Consider the following 20,579-nt stretch of genomic DNA (forward strand, 5'->3'; position numbering starts at 1 on the left):
ACACGGGATATGCCTCGTCTGAGGAATTCTCACTCCACGCTAAGCGCACGAAAGAAAAAGGTGGTGGCACACACAATCAGGTTTCGACTGCCACGCGCGCGCGAAGAGGCGCGGACAAGAACAGTTCCAAACCCAGACTCAGTGGCTGAGTCGTCTTCATCTCCAACTCTTTTTCTCAGACTCTGAGACATGCAAATGAGCTCGGCGCCGGAAAGAGAGATCACCTTTGCATGCAACACCAGTCCCCTTAACGAGCGAGGCATCACTTGAGAATCCGGAGAGAGATCGACCTGAGAGGCCGCTGCGCCCCTCAACCGGGAAACAACGCTCTCTGTGAGACTGAACAGACACAAAGAAGAAAGGTCGGATTTCCTGAACAGATGAGAGGCTAGATACACTACCAGGGATGAAACTGGATGCGTACAGAGAACTCCCGGTGAGATCTAGGACTCCAGTTTGCCGACATCTCGTTACAGCCGCTTGTGCCGTTGATGGCCGAAAGCACTGCAAGCGGATTTGGCGCGCAGAGGTAAAGATGTGAAGACCCGAAACGAGAGAAAGGGAACGTGGGCACAAGGACGTTAGCATTTGGCGTTTTAGGTTCGTACAACGCACGTCAACACAGTGAACAACGCTAAACTCGCAACCTGATATGACTCCAACAGAACACCCATGCAGATGAACAAAGAAAAGCCAGGCGCGTTGAGTTGTGTCGACAAACGCGATGTCAAACCTGTTCCTAAGTGTGATCCGTTTTTTCTGATCTCCCCACCTTCTCGTCGAACCAGCTTTTGAGACGAACGATGAGGCGTTGAGAGTCGAAATGCCACCCCTGAAGAGCCCGTTTCTTCTTCGGTGTCTCTCGTGAGTTCCTTGTCAGGTGTCCTTTCAGCTTGTCGAACGTCGTACAACAAGTCGCCCTCGTCCTGGTTAGAATCCACCTCGTCCTCGTCCTCAGGTTCAAATCGTCTTGCTTTGTCTCCTTTGTCTCCCGCGCTTGTGCTCCACGGGGCCGGACGGAGCCACGCCTGCCTGTCTGTCTCGTCTTTTTCTGGGTTTCCAAAGTCCCTCAGCGACTTCCCTTCTTTCTCCATCTGTCGTCTTCCTGCTTCCAGATTCTCAAGAATATGAGCTCTTTCCATTGCTTCCTCAGGCGTCAGCGAATCCCCAGAGAGCAGCGACTCTGCGTCATCAAACAAATCTGATTCCTCGCTGCCATGTTCTTCAGCCTCTCCCTGTTGTTCGAAGTCCTCTTCGCAGCCTTCTTCGTCGTCTTCTTCTTCCCCTTCTTCCGGATCCGAGAGGGGTCCACGCGTGAATCTCCCCGACTGGCTAGAAGTGTCTGCTTTTCTTCTCTCCTGTTTCTCTTTCGGAGCATCGGAGCTGCGACGGCGAGCTGGCGAAGATATCAGACTCTCTCCATTCTTCCTCTCACCGCCTGACAGAGTCCTGCGCTTCTTGGCAACAGCAGTGTTCGGCGTCTTCCCTCCTCTGAGCAGCGCGGTGTCTGTGCTTCTTTCTCGTAAGCCCACAAGGCTGTCCTTCGCCTGAGATCTTCGCCTCAGAGGGCTTTGGACGCGTGGCTGAGTGCCCGCCGTTCTGCGACTGTCTCGGCGAGAAGCCGGGGTCCATTGAGAAGATTGAAAACGCGAAGACGCGCACAAGGCACTTGAAGCGAGATTACCAGTTCGGCGAGAAAGGGAACTCCTGTTTTTTTGTGACAAAACGAAAGAGGCGCACCAGGACCCTGGCGCCTCCACGTCGGTTTCCGCACAACGTCGGCTGTGTCGGCAGACGTCTGCGTTCCTCCCATTCCCGAGCTCGTAAATCGAAAGGCCGGAGGCCGGAACAGGCCACGAAAATGACGCGGAGACCGGGGAAGAGAGAGAAAACAAAGAATGAAACCCAGAAAGGGTCGTCCCTCCTTCGTGTCGATACGGCGGGGTCAAAAACGGCTTCGCGTGATTCTCGAACACCAGATGACGCCTTGAATCTCGGTTCTGGACAACTTGCCATGGCCGAAAAAGAAACAGTGGAGTCGTCAGTCGTGCTCCATCTTGTTTGTGCTCTCGTTCCTCGGGACGAAAAGGCGGAAATCTGTCACTCAGGCTCCTGCATCTGTCGCCGGCACCACGATAGAATGCTGGCACTTCGCCTCCAAGGCGGGCGCCGGAGATTTGGCTGGCCACACCTTCTCCGCCATTCGCACGAGGGACAGACTGATAACGGAGAAGCGAAGGAACTGAAGAAAAAAAGGAAAACTTCTCTGGCAAAAAGTCCTTCTGCGTCGGAAATGCTTGAGCGGCAGTGCGCCGCCATCGATGTGTGAACGGTCGCAGAAAGTCACTGGGTGTCTGTACACCGCGCCAATCAGGTCCGCCAGGCGTTCTGGCACCCGTTCTTTCCTGGACCTTTCGCGACTTGGAATGCGTGTCAACACGAGCAATTCTCGTAGCACGATTCTCTTCGCCTGGGTTCTCTTTAGCCTCTTTCAGAAGCGCGGCGGAAAGGTCTGGATGGAAAAAAAGCGACTCGAATTTGCTGGAAGGTTTCCCAGAGGCTCGCGCGTCCAGTGCCGGCGGCTTCCAGGACGGAAGGCGGCCGCCACATTGCTCACGTCTGACCAATGCAGCGCAAGAAGACAGGGAAAAAAACACGGAGAGAAAGAGCACCAAGAGCAGACCGCCGGTGTTCCATCTTCCACCCGCCATAGAATCGAACCCCAGACAAGACTGGGCGCGTGTGAAGTCCACTGGTCGGTTGACTCTCCTCGACAACACGGTCATGCCCTTAGGCATCCAATTTCAAGAACTTATGTCTCTCTGCAAAGGGTGGCGATCCAGACTCTGGACGCCTTCTTCGGTGGGGCTGCATGCCGCAGTCAAGAGAAAGGCCGCCTGTGTCAGTTACGAAACATCGAGAGCGGAGACAAGACTGAAGAACAGACGGCGGGAGCCCCGAAGCCTTCGAGAATCAAGGATTCCAGAGAAGACGAGGAAGGTAGTCTTTGCTTGTGGTTAATAAAACACAGGCTTGGTCCTTACATTCCCCTGCAGAGCAGCGAACATCGCACGCCGTTGTCTTGCGACGAGTCCTCTCACGCCCTCAGACAACAGGGATAGATGTTTGCAGATCTTGAAAAAGAATTGAAACAACTTCTATCCGTCACTCCATTGGGATGAAGGAAAAGAAACTTATGAGAGGCTCTGAGTAGAATGGAAATGACGTAGAGGCGGCGGCAAGAAGAAGTGACTTGCGCACACTTTGCTGTGCAACTCGCTCAGAGTGTGCTTCTAGTTGCGGCGATTTCACACGCGCGATGCATGCATCTTCACCTTAGAAAGATGTTTTGTGGGGCTAGAGGAAACGGCGAGTTTCTTGTTTCATACAAACTTCTGAATCCTGAAAAAGTGAATCTTTCGAGGTAAAAATCCTCCCGTCTTGAGGGACGCTTCCAGGTTTTTCTCGGAGATTTCCGAGTTGAACCCCAGGCAAGTTTCATGCCTCACTGAGTTGAGGCGTGCTTCTCCGTTTTCTTTTGCATCTGGAGAAAAAAAGCGACCGCAAAATCCGCCCTTTTTCACGCATAATCCTTCGGAGTTTTCCTTTTCATCTGTTTTGTGACATTCAAATAGTGTTGGTGGAGCCCTCTCAAACTCGCACGTTGCTTCAACTCAAAGTAGACGGCTCGGGGGTCATTGGGTCTTCGCTCGTCCGCATCCGTTTCTTCCCGGTTTTCTGTTTTTTTCGTCATTTTTTCCCCTCTTCCGCGTACTTCCCCTTCTAGCACCTGGATCGTGTGAGAGACTCTGTCAACAGCCGCTGATACGCACTCATTCAAGATCCATTTACCTCAGTTTCTGTCCCGGACCTTTTCTCTCGCTTTCTCTCGTTTCTTCTCCTCTCTTCTCGTCTCTTCTCGGGCAGCCATGAAGTCTGCCATCCCGAAAGGCTCTCAAGGGAAGGGTGGAAAGAAAGGCGACGAGGCGAGCAGGAAAAGCGGAGTGCACAAGCAACTCCGTAAAGAAAGGCTTCGAGCAATCGAGGCTGCGGCTCGTCTTCTCCCTCCGCCGCCTGATGACGATGCATGCAAGACTTCCGATCCCGCTGTGTCGACGTCTTCTCCTGTCCCTTCGGTTTGTTCTCCGTGCTCGTCCTCTTCGTCTGCCGCCGGCTGTCGTTCAGCTTCAGCTTCGTCTTTCAGGTTGGCATCTTCTGCTGACCCCGCCTTGACGTCTCTGTCCGTCCTCGAGTGTGTGTCGCACGCGCGCTCTTCAAGTGATGAACCTTTGTCTTCTCTCGCTCTCCCTTCGGTTTCACAAACAAGTCTCGACCACTTAGATCCGGGCGTCGACACGCGAGAGCTCTGTTTCTCTTCCCAGCGGGTTCTGAAGAAGAGACGGGAAAGGCCGTCGGCCTCCCGGCCGTCTGGGAAGTTTGAAGAAGCCTCCGCTGTTGCCGAGGACGCTCAGGGCGCTGCTGAACACTCCGGCGGAATGCATGAATTGCCTCGACTCGACCTTACTGCCGCCCCTGGACGCTTCGCGTTTCACCGAATAGATCTCGACGCTCGCGCGGCTGCATCTGTCACTTTGGATGCGAAACACCACCGGGGGAAAAAGAAGCTGCTGGGTACGGTTTCAGGTGTGCACAAGCCGCAGGGAACGCTTCTGGTTGGTCCTTCGCCGGCGCGGCAGAGTCTGCCCAGCGGCGCGGCAGACGCTGGGAGCGACAGGCCCCCGACGGAGGCGGCAGCGCTTCTTCTCCCGCCGACAGTAAAGCGCAGTGCGGATCTCGCGACTCTGGTGGACGCGGGGAAGCTGCAGCAACAGGAACGGCTTGCAAAGCGGGACGCGGCAAAGGCGCATCTGGCGAACTGGTACGATATTCCAGCTCAAGAGCTTTCCCCGGCCCTCCATCGCGAACTGAAGGTGCTCGAGTTGCGTGGCCATATGGACCCGAAGAAGTTCCACAAGGAGGGGCTCAAAATTCGGTCCGAGAGAACCGAGAGACGCATTGGATCTGGGGTGTATGTACAGCACACTGCGCACCTCCACGTCTGCACCGTTAAAGACGGATTCGGCAGTAGAGGGGGGGTCGGCGCCGGCCGCGAGAGCGAGGCTGTGGGCTGCTCGAAGCGGAGGAAAGGCAAGGGTGGTTCGCTGCTGTCATCTCTTCTCAAGGACGCCAGCGTGGAGACGTGGACACGGAAGAAAGTTCGCGACCTGGGGTCGGCGACGTTCCACGCGAAAGGAAGGAAGAATTCATGGAAGATGCTCAAAAAGCGTAGGTAAGACTCGCGGCGTACGAAGCCGCGGGAGGCGCATTAGGGGCTCAAACATGCACAGGCCGCTAGAGAGCTGCTTTTCGTCTGGGAGTCTGTGTTCTTCCTTCTGTGCCAAAATGCGATTGCTTACGGCTAGTTTCAGAACATCAAGTGTTTTTTTAGCGCGGTGGAACAAGATACACAATGACGAGGGCACAGAAATCACCGCTCGACTGTAGGTGGATGCGAAAGTCCGATGCCGTTTGCTTTGTCTCTGAGACATACGACTTGAGCCTTGAAACGAATTCCTTTGAAAGGGTTTCCTCCCCTTTCTGCGACGGCGCCGTTACACCCCAGAGAGGCAGTGCTACGCGAACAAACGGGGTGATCCCTTGCTGCCGTTGCGCAAGGGGGTGTATTCGGTGAAATGGCGGCGCCGCTTCTTCAGAGATTCCGCTGCAGACAACCAAACTTTGAGATTTGAAGAAGGGCACTCGAAAGACCCCTTTTGCTCACGGACTATCTCCGAGACGCCAGTTCGATGATAAAACGAGGGACAGGAAAAAGCCTAGTCTCAGCTGCTTTAGTTGCAGCATGGTCTCTTGACGGTGCGCAGTTTTCTCCGTTGTCCAAGTGTACGCATCGTTAGCTAGTTACGCGCACGACACTCGACTCAGCAAGAAAGTAATCTGAACATGAGATTGCATTCCAACCCACGCAGCGTCCTTTCTTGTCGCAGCATTCTGACTGTGTAGACCACTGCTTTGGTCAAAAACAGCTTCGCGGCAAAGTCGGCTCATACACGGATTGCCATGAAGACCCACGCGTTTTCTGTGCTGCATAGATCGCATCTCGCCTGGCCACCATCCTGGTAAACGGAGACACAGACTGTTTATCGAACAAGTCCCACGCAGGGTTATCTGAGCCCACTTTCGGAGGCGTCTGTCCGGACATCTGCTGCGAACAGATCACGTTAGTGTTAGAGAGGGGTGCTATATTGCCACTGAACGAGACTCTTCGATCTGCTACGTGGCCGCAGAACGAATATAATCTTCCAGTCACTGAAAACGAAAGGACGTACATGCCCGTCGCGTGACTTTGGAGCTCCCGTTGACTTTCGTCATCGCGTTAGTATGACTCGAATCATTTTAAGGACCCTCCACGAACACAGACGATTCTTAGCTGTCTCTGGCGTTCAGAGTGAAACACAGTCCTGGTGGACAGAGTGTCGCAGAAACATGCGTAGAACTGACTTCGTGCAAACCAGCAACAAGGTGTGTTGTTATGGATCACGTGCACGGTAACAGCAGATAATCGCAACGTGTCCTGCTCCCCCTACGCCGGCCGCTGCGAGTGTATCGACGAATGCAAGTGACGCGCCGAGACCGTTGGCACTTTTTCTGTGATTAAAAACTAGTGGCTAATCGTTCTCATCGAGTTCTAGTCGAGATAGTCGCACTGCCGTCAGGCTGTTCGTGTCAGGAAATCTGAAACCGAGAATCTGCCTCTCTTGAGAGCGAGACGCACCATCCGCCGCAACTCCGAATGTGTGACAGCCGTAGTATAGAGGTTTCGTTAGGGAAGATGCGGTCTACTGTTCTGTCTAGAATTAGCGCAAAGGACCTGGTTTCTCAATATTGCCTACCAACGGAACCCCTCATTTCATCTTCTGTGTTGCCTCGAATGCAACTGTCTCGGTCGTTCATAACCGCTTGCAAGTCACGCGGAAGTACAGATAGAACGCGTCTCGAATGCACGCATGCTGGTGGGGGGAATCCCGAGTTCGCTACGTTTCTTTGCGTCGACGCTGGTTGGAGGTCTCCAGGCCGCTATAAACTAAATGAAGTATCAAAAAGTTAAGAGAGAAAAGTGCAACGCAGTGGTCAGCCTCAGTTGCAGGGGCATTGCGTTACCTACAGGCAATCACTGCGGTAATAGTGTCGGGCTTGACCCCCTGAAATTATTGCCTTGTCTCATTATTTATGCAGCGTACAGGTGATTGCACGCGTCCGTCCACGCCATCCGTCTGCTTTAGCTGCATCTAGGTGATTTGCTAGGTTTTGTGGAGACACACCGGTGTGGGTACTTATTCGGTACTTCGGTGCCCACGCGCATCCTTGTTTTGTTCCTTCCTCATATCTTCGTCTGTCTCCGCTGAAGGCAGTTGGTGCATCGGTCCGAGCATTTGGTGGTGGTGGTGGTGGTGCTTCTGTTTTGATAGTTCAGACATCTTTTCAGTTCTGAAGACCTCTTATGGATGTGTTGACCTTGTTGTCCGCACAGTCTAATGCACGCTAATAAATGCGCAGCGGCTTGCCTGCGCAGGAACCTTTGTTGTTCGCGCTGCTTTCTGGAAAGGCGGTTGACGCAGTCAGGCCGTATTGCCGCCATTGGCACATATTCTAACCAGAACGTGAGTTAGTTCCAGATGTGGCTGTCGATGGGAGGGGAGATGCTCTTGAGGATGTCGTGACTTACCGCCATTTGAGAGTAAAGTTTTTTGACAGCGTCGAAATGCATTGGATCTGAATGTCAAGCATCGGTGATGGATCTGAAGTGGCAGAGGAATGTGTCGGTGCCTTTTGAGTATTCGGGTCGTCGCTCCTAATGACAACAAATAGAAAAGGCGATGTCACAGTCTTTCGCAAGGAACGGAATCAACCATCGTGTACGGCAGATGTGACAATGGAGGGATCGTCAGCGTGTGGGATACCGGTGGCCGGCCAAAACCAACGAATGGCTCCACTGCGGAACGATGTACGCTACAGGAGATGCCCACGAGTGGCAATGACTCCTAGGGGCGGTTTCGAGCGGAGAGCAAGCGCTCTAGTGCCCCTTTCCCTTTTGGTTATCACCTTGCTAACAAAGGCAGAAGGAAAGAGTTCCTCTAATACAGAGGCAAAATTCGAATCACACGGCGCAGCCCAGTTTTCTCCGTTGACTGTTGTGAACCAACCACCAGCAGAGCCTTTGTCTGCGGCTGTAGAACATGCTGTGAATAATTCAAACGACCCGTCAGGTTCGCATGATCCTTTGCTGCTTAACGACGGTGTTGACTCAGATGAAGGATCTCGTCCTTCCAGACAGGAGCACGAAGAGGCCGATGGATGGGGCCAGTTTGGCAGCCGGCACCTTGCTGATGTAACACAGAGTGGTAAACAGCCACAGTCGGAAGACATTCAGAGCGGGTCGCAGGCTGGTGTCGCCAACCACTTGTCGCTTGCCGTCGGTAATTCATCGTCTGTGAAGAAAGAGGACGTCGAACAAGGAATGTCGGACGAGACCGAGTTTGAGCCGAGCCACAGTGACCCCGTGGGTAAAAGACACCCGCGGCGTCTTCGAGGGGAAGGTGCTGCTGCAGAGGCAGCAGACGCGGTGAGGCAACTCTCCGTCGAACCTTCGTCCGTCAGTGATCCTCCTTCACACCCTCAGTTCGGCGTAGAACAAGAAAGTGAGTTTGTTACAGGTGCCGAGAAGCGCCCTCCTCCCACGGCTGTGCCGGTGGCAACAACGAGAGCAGTGCAACCCGTTGGCATCGGTGTTTTGTCGACAACAACTCTGCTGGCAAAGAGGGCACTAGAAGAGGTGGGCAGCCTGGGGAGGGGCATTGGATTGTATCTTTATGGCGTTGTGTTCAGGGGTAACTTGCTTCTGCAAGCGAATGTGCTGGGTAAGATCAAGGAAAACATCGGAGTGCTCGAATTCGTCGAAGAATTCCAGCCGCAATTCGCGCCTTCTCGTAGAGCGATAGTCGACGAACTGACTGTGTGGCAAGATACTTTGCAGAGGGTCGTGCAGCAAGAGCAGGCGTTTGTTCTTCAATATCAGGCTTACGTGTCTGCTTTAAGGGAATGGTCAAATAGGAAGTTCCACAATGACTCTGGGGTGCATCCCACAGTAAGCCCAGTGGTGGATTCACAAGCATCACAAGCACCACCTGACAGTGCACCTGCAACGGAACAATTCTCCTCAGAAACTGCACGAGACGTTGATGAGCAAGAAGTGCTCGAACCTTCACGAAACGCAGACATAACGGAATCGCGGGGACCTGGTGACCTTGGATTGATGGCGCCTGGCGGTGACATGGCACCTTCGAGCGTTCCGTCAAACGCAGAGCAGGTGAATGCTTATGAGTTTCAATCCAAGCCGGCTTCTTCACTAGTGCAGGTGAATGACACCGGAGACTACAGTGCAACCAGATTTGCTCGCCAAGTGGTCAATGAGAAACCTCCGTATACTCCACATTTAAGAGAAAGCTCGCTACCGTCTGCCCAAGTTGCTGTTACAGGTCAGCCGGGGGATGACGAATTCGTAGCTCATGAGGGACCAGAAACATCCGAAGTTCTACGAGCTTCACATTCCACTGATGCCGGACCTGATTTGGTTGAAAATCCTCCGGAGATTGATAGGACGTCTTCTGCTATCGATACTGAGATGACAGATGTAGATTCGGTCGTTGTGGCTTCTCAAGGATCAGAAGCGGTCCACAATAACTCGAACGCAGATGCCACACAGGGGCCGCCCTTTGTGGTTCCTCGGGGAGTCAGAGGACCGTTGACCACACCTCCCAGCATGCATGCATCGGCAGGGATTCCACCTTTTTTCGCCAGAAAGGAAGACAACGATTCAGCTGATTCCCCGGCGAAAGAAGTACTCCCAGTTTCTGTGGCTGTAGACCAACATGACGAAGCCATTCGAGAATCAAATGGGACGAAGGCACCGAAGGAGGCAGGCAGCAGTGTGTTGTCGACATCGCATCAAAACGAGAGCTCGAAAGGAGTCGCTTTGGAGGACAACAGTCCTGGCAAATCTCCCTCGTTGCCGGCAGTTCCGGTGGAAGGACTTCCTGGCACCAAAGCTGTGGGTGAACGTATTGCGGCTGAAACAGAGGAGGCGTTTAGCGGGAGTAAAGGAGAGACGGTTCACGGGCACTTGTCCACACCTGAATGGGTGGACAGCGAATCGGACACAGAGCGGGGGCTGTATGGGCGGCAGGACTCGATGCTGTTGCCGCCACCAGATGACGTGGAGACGTTGGATCTTTATTTGTCGCTGCTTCAAAGCACGTTCTTCAAGTGCGGGGCGCTCCTGTCTCGAGCTCTCTTGGCAGATGACAGCAAGGAACTGACCTGGTTCTACCAGGAGGTACTACCCAGCATGAGTCACCTTGGTCGCGTTTCGATCGCGGTGGTGGCCAGTCAGCACCGTCGCGGTGTGCGGTCTGCTGCGTCTGCCGAACGTCATCTACAGAAGATTCGGTCAATGCTGTTTCATGTCACTGTTGTGGATGATGCCTTTCTGCATGCAATTTACGCGAGGGACGAACCCCCCACTTCAGAGCGCCTGGAAGCGTCAGATTCTGATGAGTACCGCAAGCCGAACGCGCGTGCCAGAAGTCAGAAAACAAAGAAAGACAAAGTCAAAGTCGAGGGCACACGGGTTGGCGCCGCCATCGAATTTGCAAAAGCGCACCTCGTCAAGCCGTGGGTCATCGGTCTTCTGACTTTCGCGTCTCTTGTTGGTATCGACCACTATGGCTATAACAGGTACTACTAATAGTTGTGTGTGTTGTCTTGCCACGGAGCACTGATGGGTGTGAGAGGGCGCTTGAGAATGACGGGATTGCTTTTTCGGCTGGGTAAGAACACAGACTTTTTACGCTTGTCTTTTCTGCTTGGCATACATTCAACGCGAGGGAACGCGCCGCCGTTTTGGTCAACTTTGACAAAAGCGCGCTGATCATGACTGAGCTCGTATTCCTCCGAATCCCTTTCTCCATGTGCAGTGCTATTAGAAAAACATTGAGCGTAAATATCTTTTGAGTCGCATACTTACTTGTGCGTGTACACGTTGTGACAAGCAGTGTGCGGCCTCGTGTACAGACTCGTGGATTAGGCTCTGAACTTCGGCAGTAGACAAGCTCGTCATAACTGCCCCTCTTTCAAGCCGCGTGCCAGCCCATCTGATGGTACAAGCAAGTGGTTCTTACGCAATTGCTTATGCAAACGTGTTCATATCTACCGTCGGCCCAGGTCCTTAATATGGATATTGCACTTTGTGGGAGAACGCGACAACGAATTGCAGCGGACAACGGCAACTTTCACCAAACGTATGGGAAGAGTGAACTGTGGAGACAGTCGTTCGAGAAAACTCGTCTAGTCATCCTTGTCACGTTGTGGTTTGTGTCGATTTGATGCAAGACAGGATATTTGAAAGGCGTGAGTAACATGGAAGTTGGGAAGTTTGTGTCCTACATCGTGCATGGGGAGGTAGCGCGACACGAGCTGCCGGAGAGCGTAGTTTGGGGATAACGGGGTGAGAACTGAAATTACGTTTTTATGGTATTTCGGCAGTTGTTCTCTCTAAACGTGACTGCTGCCTTGCCGAAGGCGCAAATTGGTGCATAAGGAGAAACAATGACACGGCAGTTAACCTTTACCGGATCAGGATAACTCACATCATTTTCCATGCGCAACCGCCGTTCTCCTCTCGTCTGCTTTAATTGTCGCGTTTTTTTCCTATACTTTTGCGCAGCCAACGTTCTGTCAGTTGAAGGATGCCGCCATCGAGCTATTAAGGTCAGCGAAGTACATGATTGCCAGCTGTCTAATTTCGCGATGGCAGATAGCGTTTCTCAATGGGAACAGGTCCCCTTTTGTTTTTTTGGCATGAGCATGCCTCCGGCAACGTGGATTTTTAGCCGATTCGATCGGGTGTTTCTCATCGCCACGGGCGTCGTGGTGTGCCGTCTGCAACTTTTTGCAGCGCATGACATTTGCCTTTCTCGGCGTCGTGTTATCGGTCACGGTGCCTCTGTGTGCAACCTGGACGTAACAAAACCCTCCTGTGGTGTGAATGCCGTCACAGACGAAACTTACTTGGTGCACCACACATTCACACGCATCAGTCCGCTTCACAGTTACGCATGTGGCAGAACACTGTAAAGTTCAACTTGACGAATCAGCAAGCATCCAACGCTAGAATCTCACTAATCCTAGAATAATAGCGTATGAAACAAATACTAACAAACCGCCAGGGCCGCCCTTCGTTCTGTGTAGCTTGCGCCAAAAGGCGCCTCTGACACAGACTGCCGGCCGCCGCGATTTAGACTTCCATACTTAATGAATAAAGATACTTTGAGTTTTTACTTCAACCGCGTCAACCACTTTTGGCTTCCATAGGTGATGATTTAAGACGCTTGCCTTCTACATCAACTGTGATAAAGCTGCGACGAACCGCGGTTCGGCGGAGCGAGTTCCCATAAAACAAATAGCGTTTCATGTTGTCTCTCACATTCATCCAGTTTCAGTCCGTGTTACGGATGTATCCACACATCTCTACCTGCTTGTTCCGGTTCGCCCCTCTGCGTCAGAGTAAGAATGCGACAGGAGGCTGAAAACGTAGACATTCCACGAAAAGGGATATCATCCCTATACTCATCGCGGTGAGTGCGAAGCGGATGAATATGCACGATTTCCATGAATGGAGTTATCTATTGGATCACCTTTGTCGACCATGCTTTTTAGTGTGGTAACAATAAAGCGTGCCCAGTGTAAAGTTGCACGTAGTGCAACTTAATCATCTAGGCTAGGAGACTCGCAAGCTAACGCAGACAATCCACCGTGATTCTCTATCCATCCTACCAACGCTACGTGTAGCAATCCGTGCTGTATATAATCCGATAACGCATTTCTATCTGTGCTTAATGAAACATCGGGCACTGCGCGTGCTGACACACTTTGAAGTTTGGATGCGTGTCGGATGACACACATGAAAATTCTGGAAGTGTGCAAGACTTCATCTGCACAGGCCAGGCCAATCCGGTGCATCAGGGTTACATATTGCTGCTGCGGCTGTTGCATTCCCCTGGTTTTCCCTTGTTTTTCTTCCTGCTTTTTCGGGCTTTATGTGCCAGTGGGGTGTCTCTGTCCGGGCCTTAGCGTTTCGAGTTTCAAGAGAAAACCATTCGAATGGAAAAATCGCTACCTGGTTCGGTTTGTTATTCCTCGGACACTGGACTGCCGGTGTTGTACAGCCGGCTCTCTATGAACTCAGGAAGGAACACTTTCTGCAAGGTGAGACCCTGAGGTGGAGCGCAAAGAATTCCGGAGTCGCGGAACTCGAAAATATCAATATTCGTCGACCGCACAAAGGAAGACGCTCTGCTCTCCTCGATATTACTTCCTCGTTTGTCTCTTTCGTCGTTTGCTTGGGATGTCATTCGACAGTCTGTGCGGAGGCTTTGAAGCGGTGTGCTGCCCGCTGCATCCTCTCGTGAAAAAGTGCAGCTTTTTCCGCTTGCTTTTTCTCCCCCCGTTGGAGGCAGCCGCCCGTGCTCCAACGCACAGCGAATGTCGTCCACCGACAGCCGGCCGAGAGCCACCTGAACAGACGCAGAAGCGCAGGAGAGAGGAGAAGGCGGACCATGAAAGAGAAGACAACGAGAGAGGAAGAGAGAACAAAGGAAAGGCGACAGCAGTCCAGACTGGCGTAGACAAACGACTGCAGCGAAATACTCTGAAGCGGCGCAGAGGAAACCAAGCAACAGCGAAGGCGAACGGGAGCTAAGCGGCAAGGCAGACGTGTAAAATACACCCAGCATCAAAGAGGAACAAAAGGACAACGGGGAAGATATCGGCACAAACACACACACAACAGCGGTGATGACGAACGGACTTGCACCACAATGAGGGAGCACGCCAACGAGGAAAGACGTGAAACCTTGAGAAACCAAGGAAGCACGACACAACGACGCCTTCAACCCGTTGTCGTCCCATCACGGATTGACAGATGCAAAACAAGACACATCACTGGAACGCGGACATAGGACGGCATTGGTTCTTGACACCCTCACCATTCAAAAGACTCATCTCTACAGGACTGTCGAGCAAGAAAGCCTCAGAGACTGGAACGACGCCCTGGACCCTACACGATTTCCTCCCTTTCCGCTTCCCTCTTCTTCCCTTTGTTCGACACCCTCACAGGTTCTGTGCAATCCTGCGCTGCGTTTGTCGCTCTCTTTCTCGACAGAAACAGGACTTCCTCACCCCTCACATCCCGCCTTTCCCTGCCTCTGGCACAGCATCTCTGATCTTTCACACGCCACCAGTTCACGCGTTGAAAGGCCGAGTCTGAAAGACGACAGTCCTGAAAACCACAAGACAAAACTAACCTGGACGAGAGCTCCCACCATCTTCCGAACCATCTTGTAGAGAAAGCGATTGCCAACGAAGTCGATGCGCAGTCTGAGAAGAGAGAAACGAAGAAAGAAACGCTACATGTCCACGAGCAAGAGGGGAGGCAACACGCGCCTGGAGGAGCACACAACTCACATGAACGGGAGAAAGAAAACAGCAAATATAACGCACTGTAGGGTACAACCGATCCTTCCTTAGCGGACGCGCGCGCATGAACTCTGAGATGCGCAGAGATACACATTGTCTCTAAAATACCTCTACCTGTGTCTCTTTATCTTTATACCCACCTGCCGGTGTCTGTCTTTTGAAAATGACTCTCCCTATATATACATATATATATACATATATATATACACCCACTAACTGTTCTTCAAGGGAGGCGAGGAAAGATGAGGATGGAGGCAACGCTATACGAGCGATCGAAATGGTGGAGAGGAGAGACAGCGGTTGCGGAGAAGACAGTACAGAGACTTCATCGGTAAGCTTCGGGGCAGAGGAGGCTAAGCGCGGTGGAGAAGCAGTGCGTTTTGCTTTTTACATTGAAAAACGAGCAACTGGAGCAAACCAAGAAGGCACAGATCCTGTGACGTTGGCCAACAACGGGGAGAAAGAGGAACCGAACAAGGGAGGCGTCTGAACTGGAACCGAATGACGCAATCATGACGACGCACAAAAGAAAGGTTTATAGAAAGAACCGGGAAACAATGCACAGGGAAGGCACACAGCGAGTCTTGCTTCCTTACCCTTGAGGCAGATCTCGGCCATCTCGAAAGGCTGGCGATGAGAAAACAGCAGGTGCTCGTGAGAGGACAGAGGCGCCGCGGAAGCGGGAGAGTTGCTCGGTCGCTGCTTCGCTTTTTCCAGTGCTTGTTTGGCCGGTTCGCTTCCGCGAAACAGGTGGTGTCTCCGCTGCATGCGCTTGCCGTTCCGTCTCTCCGTCACTGAGAGGTCGCGGGGGAGCTGGAGAAGCCATGAGAGGAGGAGAGGCACACGGCGGGTGCGGCCAGGGGTCGAAGTCGAGAGGCGAAATCGAGACGGACTCAACAGTGCAGAAAGGATTGTCTCGGTGCAGATGACGCGCTTTCTCCTTTCCACTGTACTCGCACCGAAAGGCCTGAAACAGAACGCACGCAGGAGACAGAAGGGCGCGGACAGACAGGCGACAACACGATGGAGAACGAGAGAGCGAGAGATACGCGACACTCGAAAGAGGAGACAACTCGACGAGAGACCAGGATCGGCGAGCAAGGGCAAGAGCACACACGAGGCAGCAGAGCGACGAACAAAGAGAGGAATCTGAGAAAGGCGAAGAATGAACGACAAAGAACGCAGACAGAAGGTGGAGAGATAACAATGTCAACTCCAGAGCAGAAACCGAAACGCGTCAAGACGTCAGAGGTACTGCTGCCACACTCAAGGAAACGACAAGGCCAAACGCAGGAAAGGCGAGAGCGCTTGACCTCAGAGGAACGATAGACAACGACGTAGATACCGTCGATGCACACATCAGAGGAAGATATGAAGAAAGATCTCGATGTAGGTCTGTATGTGTTTTTTCGCCTTCCTCACCGCGAATGAATGATGCCCTTCCAAGGCTTTTGCGGCCTGCTTCATTTCGTCCAAGTCGAAGGAGAGTACCTTGAAGAGATTCGTTTTTCTTTGTGCAAGCGCACAACCTCCTTTTTCACTTTCTGTCTCCAGATTCGGTCCACGCGCGATCGTGGGCGAACCCCACAAAGATTTCGCCTGCCCTCTTGGTACATCTTTCGCTCCCGGTCTGTCCCTGGGAAGGCCTCCCCCGCGTTGCCAGGAACTGCTTGCTGTCTCGTCTTTTTCCGCCTCGCCACGACGCGTGTGTGTCTCCTCTCCGCCCTCGCGTAGGTCCTCGTTTTCTCTCTCTTCTTCGGACCTTCTTCCCTGCGTCTTCTTCCCTGGTCCTCTGTTGCCCGAAAAGTTCAGCATCTGCAATGCCCAGTTGCGCAGCCGCGCATCTTCAGCAAGCGCCCAACAGCCGTGGCGAAGAGGCGGGAAGACCGCGGGCGCGAGAGACAGAAAGTACGTGTAATGTTTCTTCTGCGAGAGCTGATACACTGTAGGTACCCCCGACCGCAGGGTCGCCGAGTCCGCCGATGCATGCAGAGGAGACAGTTTCTTGGAACCCGCAGGCGAAGCCGAAGAAGGCGACGAACCATCAGAGGCTCCCATTCTTGTCTCTCTCGACTCGTCTTCTCTCCCGCATGTTACAGCCACTCCCGTCTGTGTCGTGTCTCCTTCTGCCTCTCCTCTATGTTCGCCTTGGTTTCCTTCCCCTTTGTGTTCCACTCCTTTGCTTTCGTCGTCTCTGTTGTCCTCTTCTTTGTTGCTGTCATCGTTCGTGTTTCCTTTGCGGTGAGTTCCTTCGCCTTCGCGGCCCTTGGACGTTTCAGAAGAGTCTTGCCCAGCATCCGCGCATCCAGGCAAAAGAGGCTTGGAGTAGTCCAGAAAGAGGCCTTGGTCTGCGAGCAGATTCAAGTCAAGAGCTGCGAGAATTCGAACATCGGGAGGAAGCCTGCGATTCACACCTGCGGCGAAGCTTTCCAGCGGGATGTGGAGAGGGTGGTAGTAGGAGACATATTGACAGATCTGAAGACAACGAAAAGAAGGAACGCAAAGGAGAGAACAGCAATCAGAAGCGGACGCGTCGCGAGCTACACAGGCACCCGGGAATGCTGCGTGAACTGTAGAGGAGTCACTTGAAAGAAGCCTGAGAAAGACGAATAGGCCCTGTTCCGAATGCGACTTTGTGAGGAACACGAAATTCGTTTGAGAGAGATTTCGCAGCTGAGAAACATCCACTCGAGGGAGATGCATGTCGATCACAGATTCGGTTCAGCATCGGTTGCCGGGACCCGGCGACGGTGACGAGAAGGCACCGGCAAAGAGATACTCGGTCTTGCAGTCTTGCAGTGTTTAGACGCCTTACGGTTCAGTCGAGAGAACACTGCTGTACAAGGGAGGAACAGGCACCACTCAGAGAGAAAGAAAGACAAAGTTTTAGAAAAAATTTAGAGGGTCGAATCCATGAAGGACGAAGACAAGCGTGTCGGGGAGAGAGCTGTCTCAGAGTGGTCCACCGATGCATACAAGTCACTTGGAAGTGAAGAGAAAGTTGACAAAAAGGGAAAACTCTTGGCTTACCGCGCCGGCTGCATGCACGCCTCGGTCCGTTCGACTCGCCGGACGAAGAACGATGGGAGGAGCGACAAGAGGCATTCTGCTGACGATCCGAGAGGCTTCGTCCTTCTCGTCATCTACGTTGTCCACCAAATCCGGATCTTCGCGGAACGTGTCAAGGCCGTGATCGTCGTCCACTTTTTCCTCGCCTTTTTCGTCTTGCTCCGCTTCGTTCGCTTCTTGACCGTCTGGGTCCGTCGCTGGGGCTGTATGCGGACTCGGTGGCTGCTGTGTGCGTTTCGCTTGGGAGGCGCGGGCGTTTTGCAGACTGCTGGGTGCCTCCGTTGAGTGTTTGTTTCTCTCCCATTCTTCAGAACTGGCTTCTCGTTCTTTCCTGAGAGACTCACGCGCCTGCTGCTCTGCGCGCCTCACCTCGCCAAGCAAGACTTGCCACTCGCGTCGCCGCCGTTCGACGAAGGCTTGGAGAAACGCGTCTTCTTGCGACTCGCTTGCCGGCCTTGCGACTCCAAGGTCATGTTTCTTTGCTTCAGAGCACACATCCAGTTCATCCGTCGGTTCTGCTTCTGTGACGTCGGCTGCGGCCCGCGGCCGCCTGGTCTTCGCTCGCTCTCGCGTTGCCTTCTCGCCTGAAGGCTCTTCCTCTCCCGTTGCTTCGCGCGTAGCTTCACCTTCTCCGCTGCTGGCTGCAAGGGTGCCGCGAGGCCTTGATTCCGCCGCTTGCTGCGAAACGTCAAGAAACGTTTTGCGCCAGAGAAGGGCAAGGATGTCGCGCTGACGTCGACGACTCAGAGGGTGAACCGCCGCAAACGCCTGTCGCAGCACCCACTCCACAGTTCGCAGCTGCTTGGGGGGGCGCGAGAGAGAAGGAGAAGCAGAAGTAGATGAGGCAGATAGAGAAGAAGAAGAAGCAGGGACAGAACGAGAAGCGGTGGGGGAAGACGAATCAGGGAAGGAAGAAGAGGGAGGAGAAGGACTCGAGTCAGACTGAGAGGTCAAGGGAGAGGCCACCAGCAGAGTTCGCTCTGGCGGGGAGAGGTTGGCCGCCCACCCAGAGAAATTGGATCCGTCGTAGGCGACGAGAAGAAGCAAGTTCGTTTGCGGCACCACAGAGACCCCCGGAGGCAACGCATGCGCATTCTCTGAAGAAGGCAGAGACGCGAGCGAGGACGTCAAACGAGGCAGCGACGAAGGAGGAGAAGGCGAAGAAGAGAGAGGAGGAAGACAAGGTGGACTCAGAACGGCGTACGAAGAAGACGGAGGAGAGGGAGAAGAAGAAAGACACGCAGAATGAGAAGAAGATGAACGCGAAGCGAACGAACGCGAACACAGAGTGCCAAGAGAAAAGGAACAGGGAGATGAGGGGAAGCGAAAGCAGCGAGAGGACGAAGAGTGGAAGCACGGAGAAGAAAGCAGACGATACGAGACGGATGACGAAGAGGGGAGAGAAGACCGAGACCAACAAGCAGAGCTACTCCGAGAGTCGCAGTCAGAGGAATGAGGCCTGGGCGGAGACATGTGAAGAGCCTGTCTCGCGACGCGAGAGACTGGCAGAGCAAACGAAGACTCCCGGGGAAAGCTGGAGGAGAAGGGAGGTTGACTACGCCACTCCGCGGAGAGAGTGGAGCGCGAGGACCGTGTGTCGTCGCATGCAGAGGAGAACTCAGGCCAGGTCAGCCTTGTCCGGTTCTCAAAGAAGAATGAAGTGGAGGAAGAAGAAAACAACGAGAAAACTGCATTTTTGCTTTGCGGGCATGAAAGGAAAGACCACGGACGACCCGCAGTGTCGCCTCGAAGGACGGCAAAGAAATCTGCGACTGGATGTCTGCGTCGCAGGGAGGGAAGCCGCGACTGGTGCTTTGAAGACGACGGAGGAGAGAGGAGACAAGCGGGTGAAGCACCGGACAGAAACGGGGACTGTACGTCTGGAAATAGGGCGGAAAGCCTTGAAGGAGATGAGAGAAGCGTACCCCTGCCGCCTTTTTCGAGAGAGAGAGGCAGCGAAGAATCGAACTCAGGAAAAAGAGACGTCCTCGCCACACCGAACTCTCGAGAGCCTCTGCTTCGGGTGTCACTCCACGAGCGCGAAACTGGTAATGCCTCTGCGACAAGCAACGAAGAGAACGGAGAGGAGAAAAGAGAAGAGGAGAAGAACGAAGAGGAGGAAGAAGCACGAGAGAAGAAAGGCGACGAGAAGAGAGAAGAGGACGAGGAGCAAGATGACGGAGACGGAGCGGACGATAAGGAAAGAGTGAAGAAAGGAAAAGCCGAGAAGGAAAATACAAGGAGCGCGCAGAAGAGACAGATATGCGACCTGTGCGATGACCTGTCTCTGCCAAAACATTTGTTCCTTGTGCATCCGCGCGAGAGGTACAGAAGGGGAAACGATGAGAAGCGAAGCAGGTAGAGGAAACAGAAGAGGAAGAAGATGAAGAGGAAGAAGATGAAGAGGAAGAAGAGGAAGACGAAGAAGACGCAAAGGAGGAAGGAGAGGGGACCTGAGGGTGTCCTGTTGAAGAGGATTACAAGGCGCATGTCTTTCGCATGGAGGAAACGCGGGAGAGAAGAAACTGCAGAGAGGGGGAGGGTGTGAGGAGAGGGACCGAGACAAGAAGAGAGACAGAAGGAGGAGAGGAGAGAAGAGAAGATCTTCATGACCTCACTCTAGGACCGACTTGACCATGATTGTCCCTCCGGCTCCTACGTTTGTCGCTGTTGAAGCATGCACATAAAAAAGAAAAACCAATCTGAACACTGAGGAGTGGATACGAGCAAACACAAGACCATACGGATATTTTTGGGTGTGTCGGAGGCAGATGTCGAGACTTCTATGCACATACATTGCCCTCTATTCCTTCTCTTCGTCACTCTATTCCTTCTCTTCGTCACTCTTCTGTTTCTCTTTTCTCTTCACGCTTCCTTCTGCGCTCTTTTTTCTCCTCTTC

General features: G+C 53.2%; 4 protein-coding genes across 4 annotated transcripts in view; 2 read left to right on the plus strand and 2 right to left on the minus strand.

Annotated features, from left to right (window-relative positions):
* Positions 1 to 3,201, minus strand: part of TGME49_211480 (GTP-binding protein engA, putative) — a 13,570-nt gene extending 10,369 nt beyond the window's left edge. The window contains exon 1 of the mRNA XM_002371242.2: positions 773 to 3,201. Within this exon, the coding sequence (XP_002371283.2) occupies positions 773 to 2,798 (2,026 nt within the window). The 5' untranslated portion in view covers positions 2,799 to 3,201. The remainder of the gene's footprint in view (positions 1 to 772) is intronic.
* A 32-nt stretch (positions 3,202 to 3,233) lies between these two features.
* Positions 3,234 to 6,600, plus strand: TGME49_211470 (Fcf2 pre-rRNA processing protein). Its single transcript, XM_002371241.2, has one exon. The coding sequence runs from the start codon at positions 3,930 to 3,932 to the stop codon at positions 5,292 to 5,294; it is 1,365 nt and encodes a 454-aa protein (XP_002371282.1). The 5' UTR covers positions 3,234 to 3,929; the 3' UTR covers positions 5,295 to 6,600.
* A 515-nt stretch (positions 6,601 to 7,115) lies between these two features.
* On the plus strand, positions 7,116 to 12,274 carry TGME49_211460 (hypothetical protein). Its single transcript, XM_018779541.1, has 2 exons — positions 7,116 to 11,375; positions 11,471 to 12,274. The coding sequence occupies exon 1, from the start codon at positions 7,874 to 7,876 to the stop codon at positions 10,820 to 10,822; it is 2,949 nt and encodes a 982-aa protein (XP_018637982.1). The 5' UTR covers positions 7,116 to 7,873; the 3' UTR covers positions 10,823 to 11,375; positions 11,471 to 12,274.
* A 977-nt stretch (positions 12,275 to 13,251) lies between these two features.
* On the minus strand, positions 13,252 to 20,505 carry TGME49_211450 (hypothetical protein). Its single transcript, XM_002371239.2, has 5 exons — positions 17,641 to 20,505; positions 16,033 to 17,085; positions 15,207 to 15,577; positions 14,439 to 14,511; positions 13,252 to 13,649 (listed from the first exon to the last, which is right to left on the minus strand). Exons 1-5 carry the CDS (start codon positions 20,287 to 20,289, stop codon positions 13,266 to 13,268), a joined length of 4,530 nt encoding a protein of 1,509 aa, XP_002371280.1. The 5' UTR covers positions 20,290 to 20,505; the 3' UTR covers positions 13,252 to 13,265.
* Positions 20,506 to 20,579: the final 74 nt, after the last annotated feature.

Source organism: Toxoplasma gondii, chromosome IV (assembly GCF_000006565.2).
Source record: "Toxoplasma gondii ME49 chromosome IV, whole genome shotgun sequence".
NCBI lineage: Eukaryota > Apicomplexa > Conoidasida > Eucoccidiorida > Sarcocystidae > Toxoplasma > Toxoplasma gondii.

Coding starts and splice junctions, on each gene's coding strand:
- TGME49_211450 (XM_002371239.2), bottom strand. CDS start 20,289: ATGAAGATCTTCTCTTCTCTCCTCTCCTCCTTCTGTCTCTCTTCTTGT. Junction 14,512..15,206: donor GGCCGAGATCTGCCTCAAGG/GTAAGGAAGCAA, acceptor CTCTCTTCTCAG/ACTGCGCATCGACTTCGTTG. Junction 13,650..14,438: donor TGGTGGGAGCTCTCGTCCAG/GTTAGTTTTGTC, acceptor GCGTCTGTTCAG/GTGGCTCTCGGCCGGCTGTC.
- TGME49_211460 (XM_018779541.1), top strand. CDS start 7,874: ATGACAACAAATAGAAAAGGCGATGTCACAGTCTTTCGCAAGGAACGG.
- TGME49_211470 (XM_002371241.2), top strand. CDS start 3,930: ATGAAGTCTGCCATCCCGAAAGGCTCTCAAGGGAAGGGTGGAAAGAAA.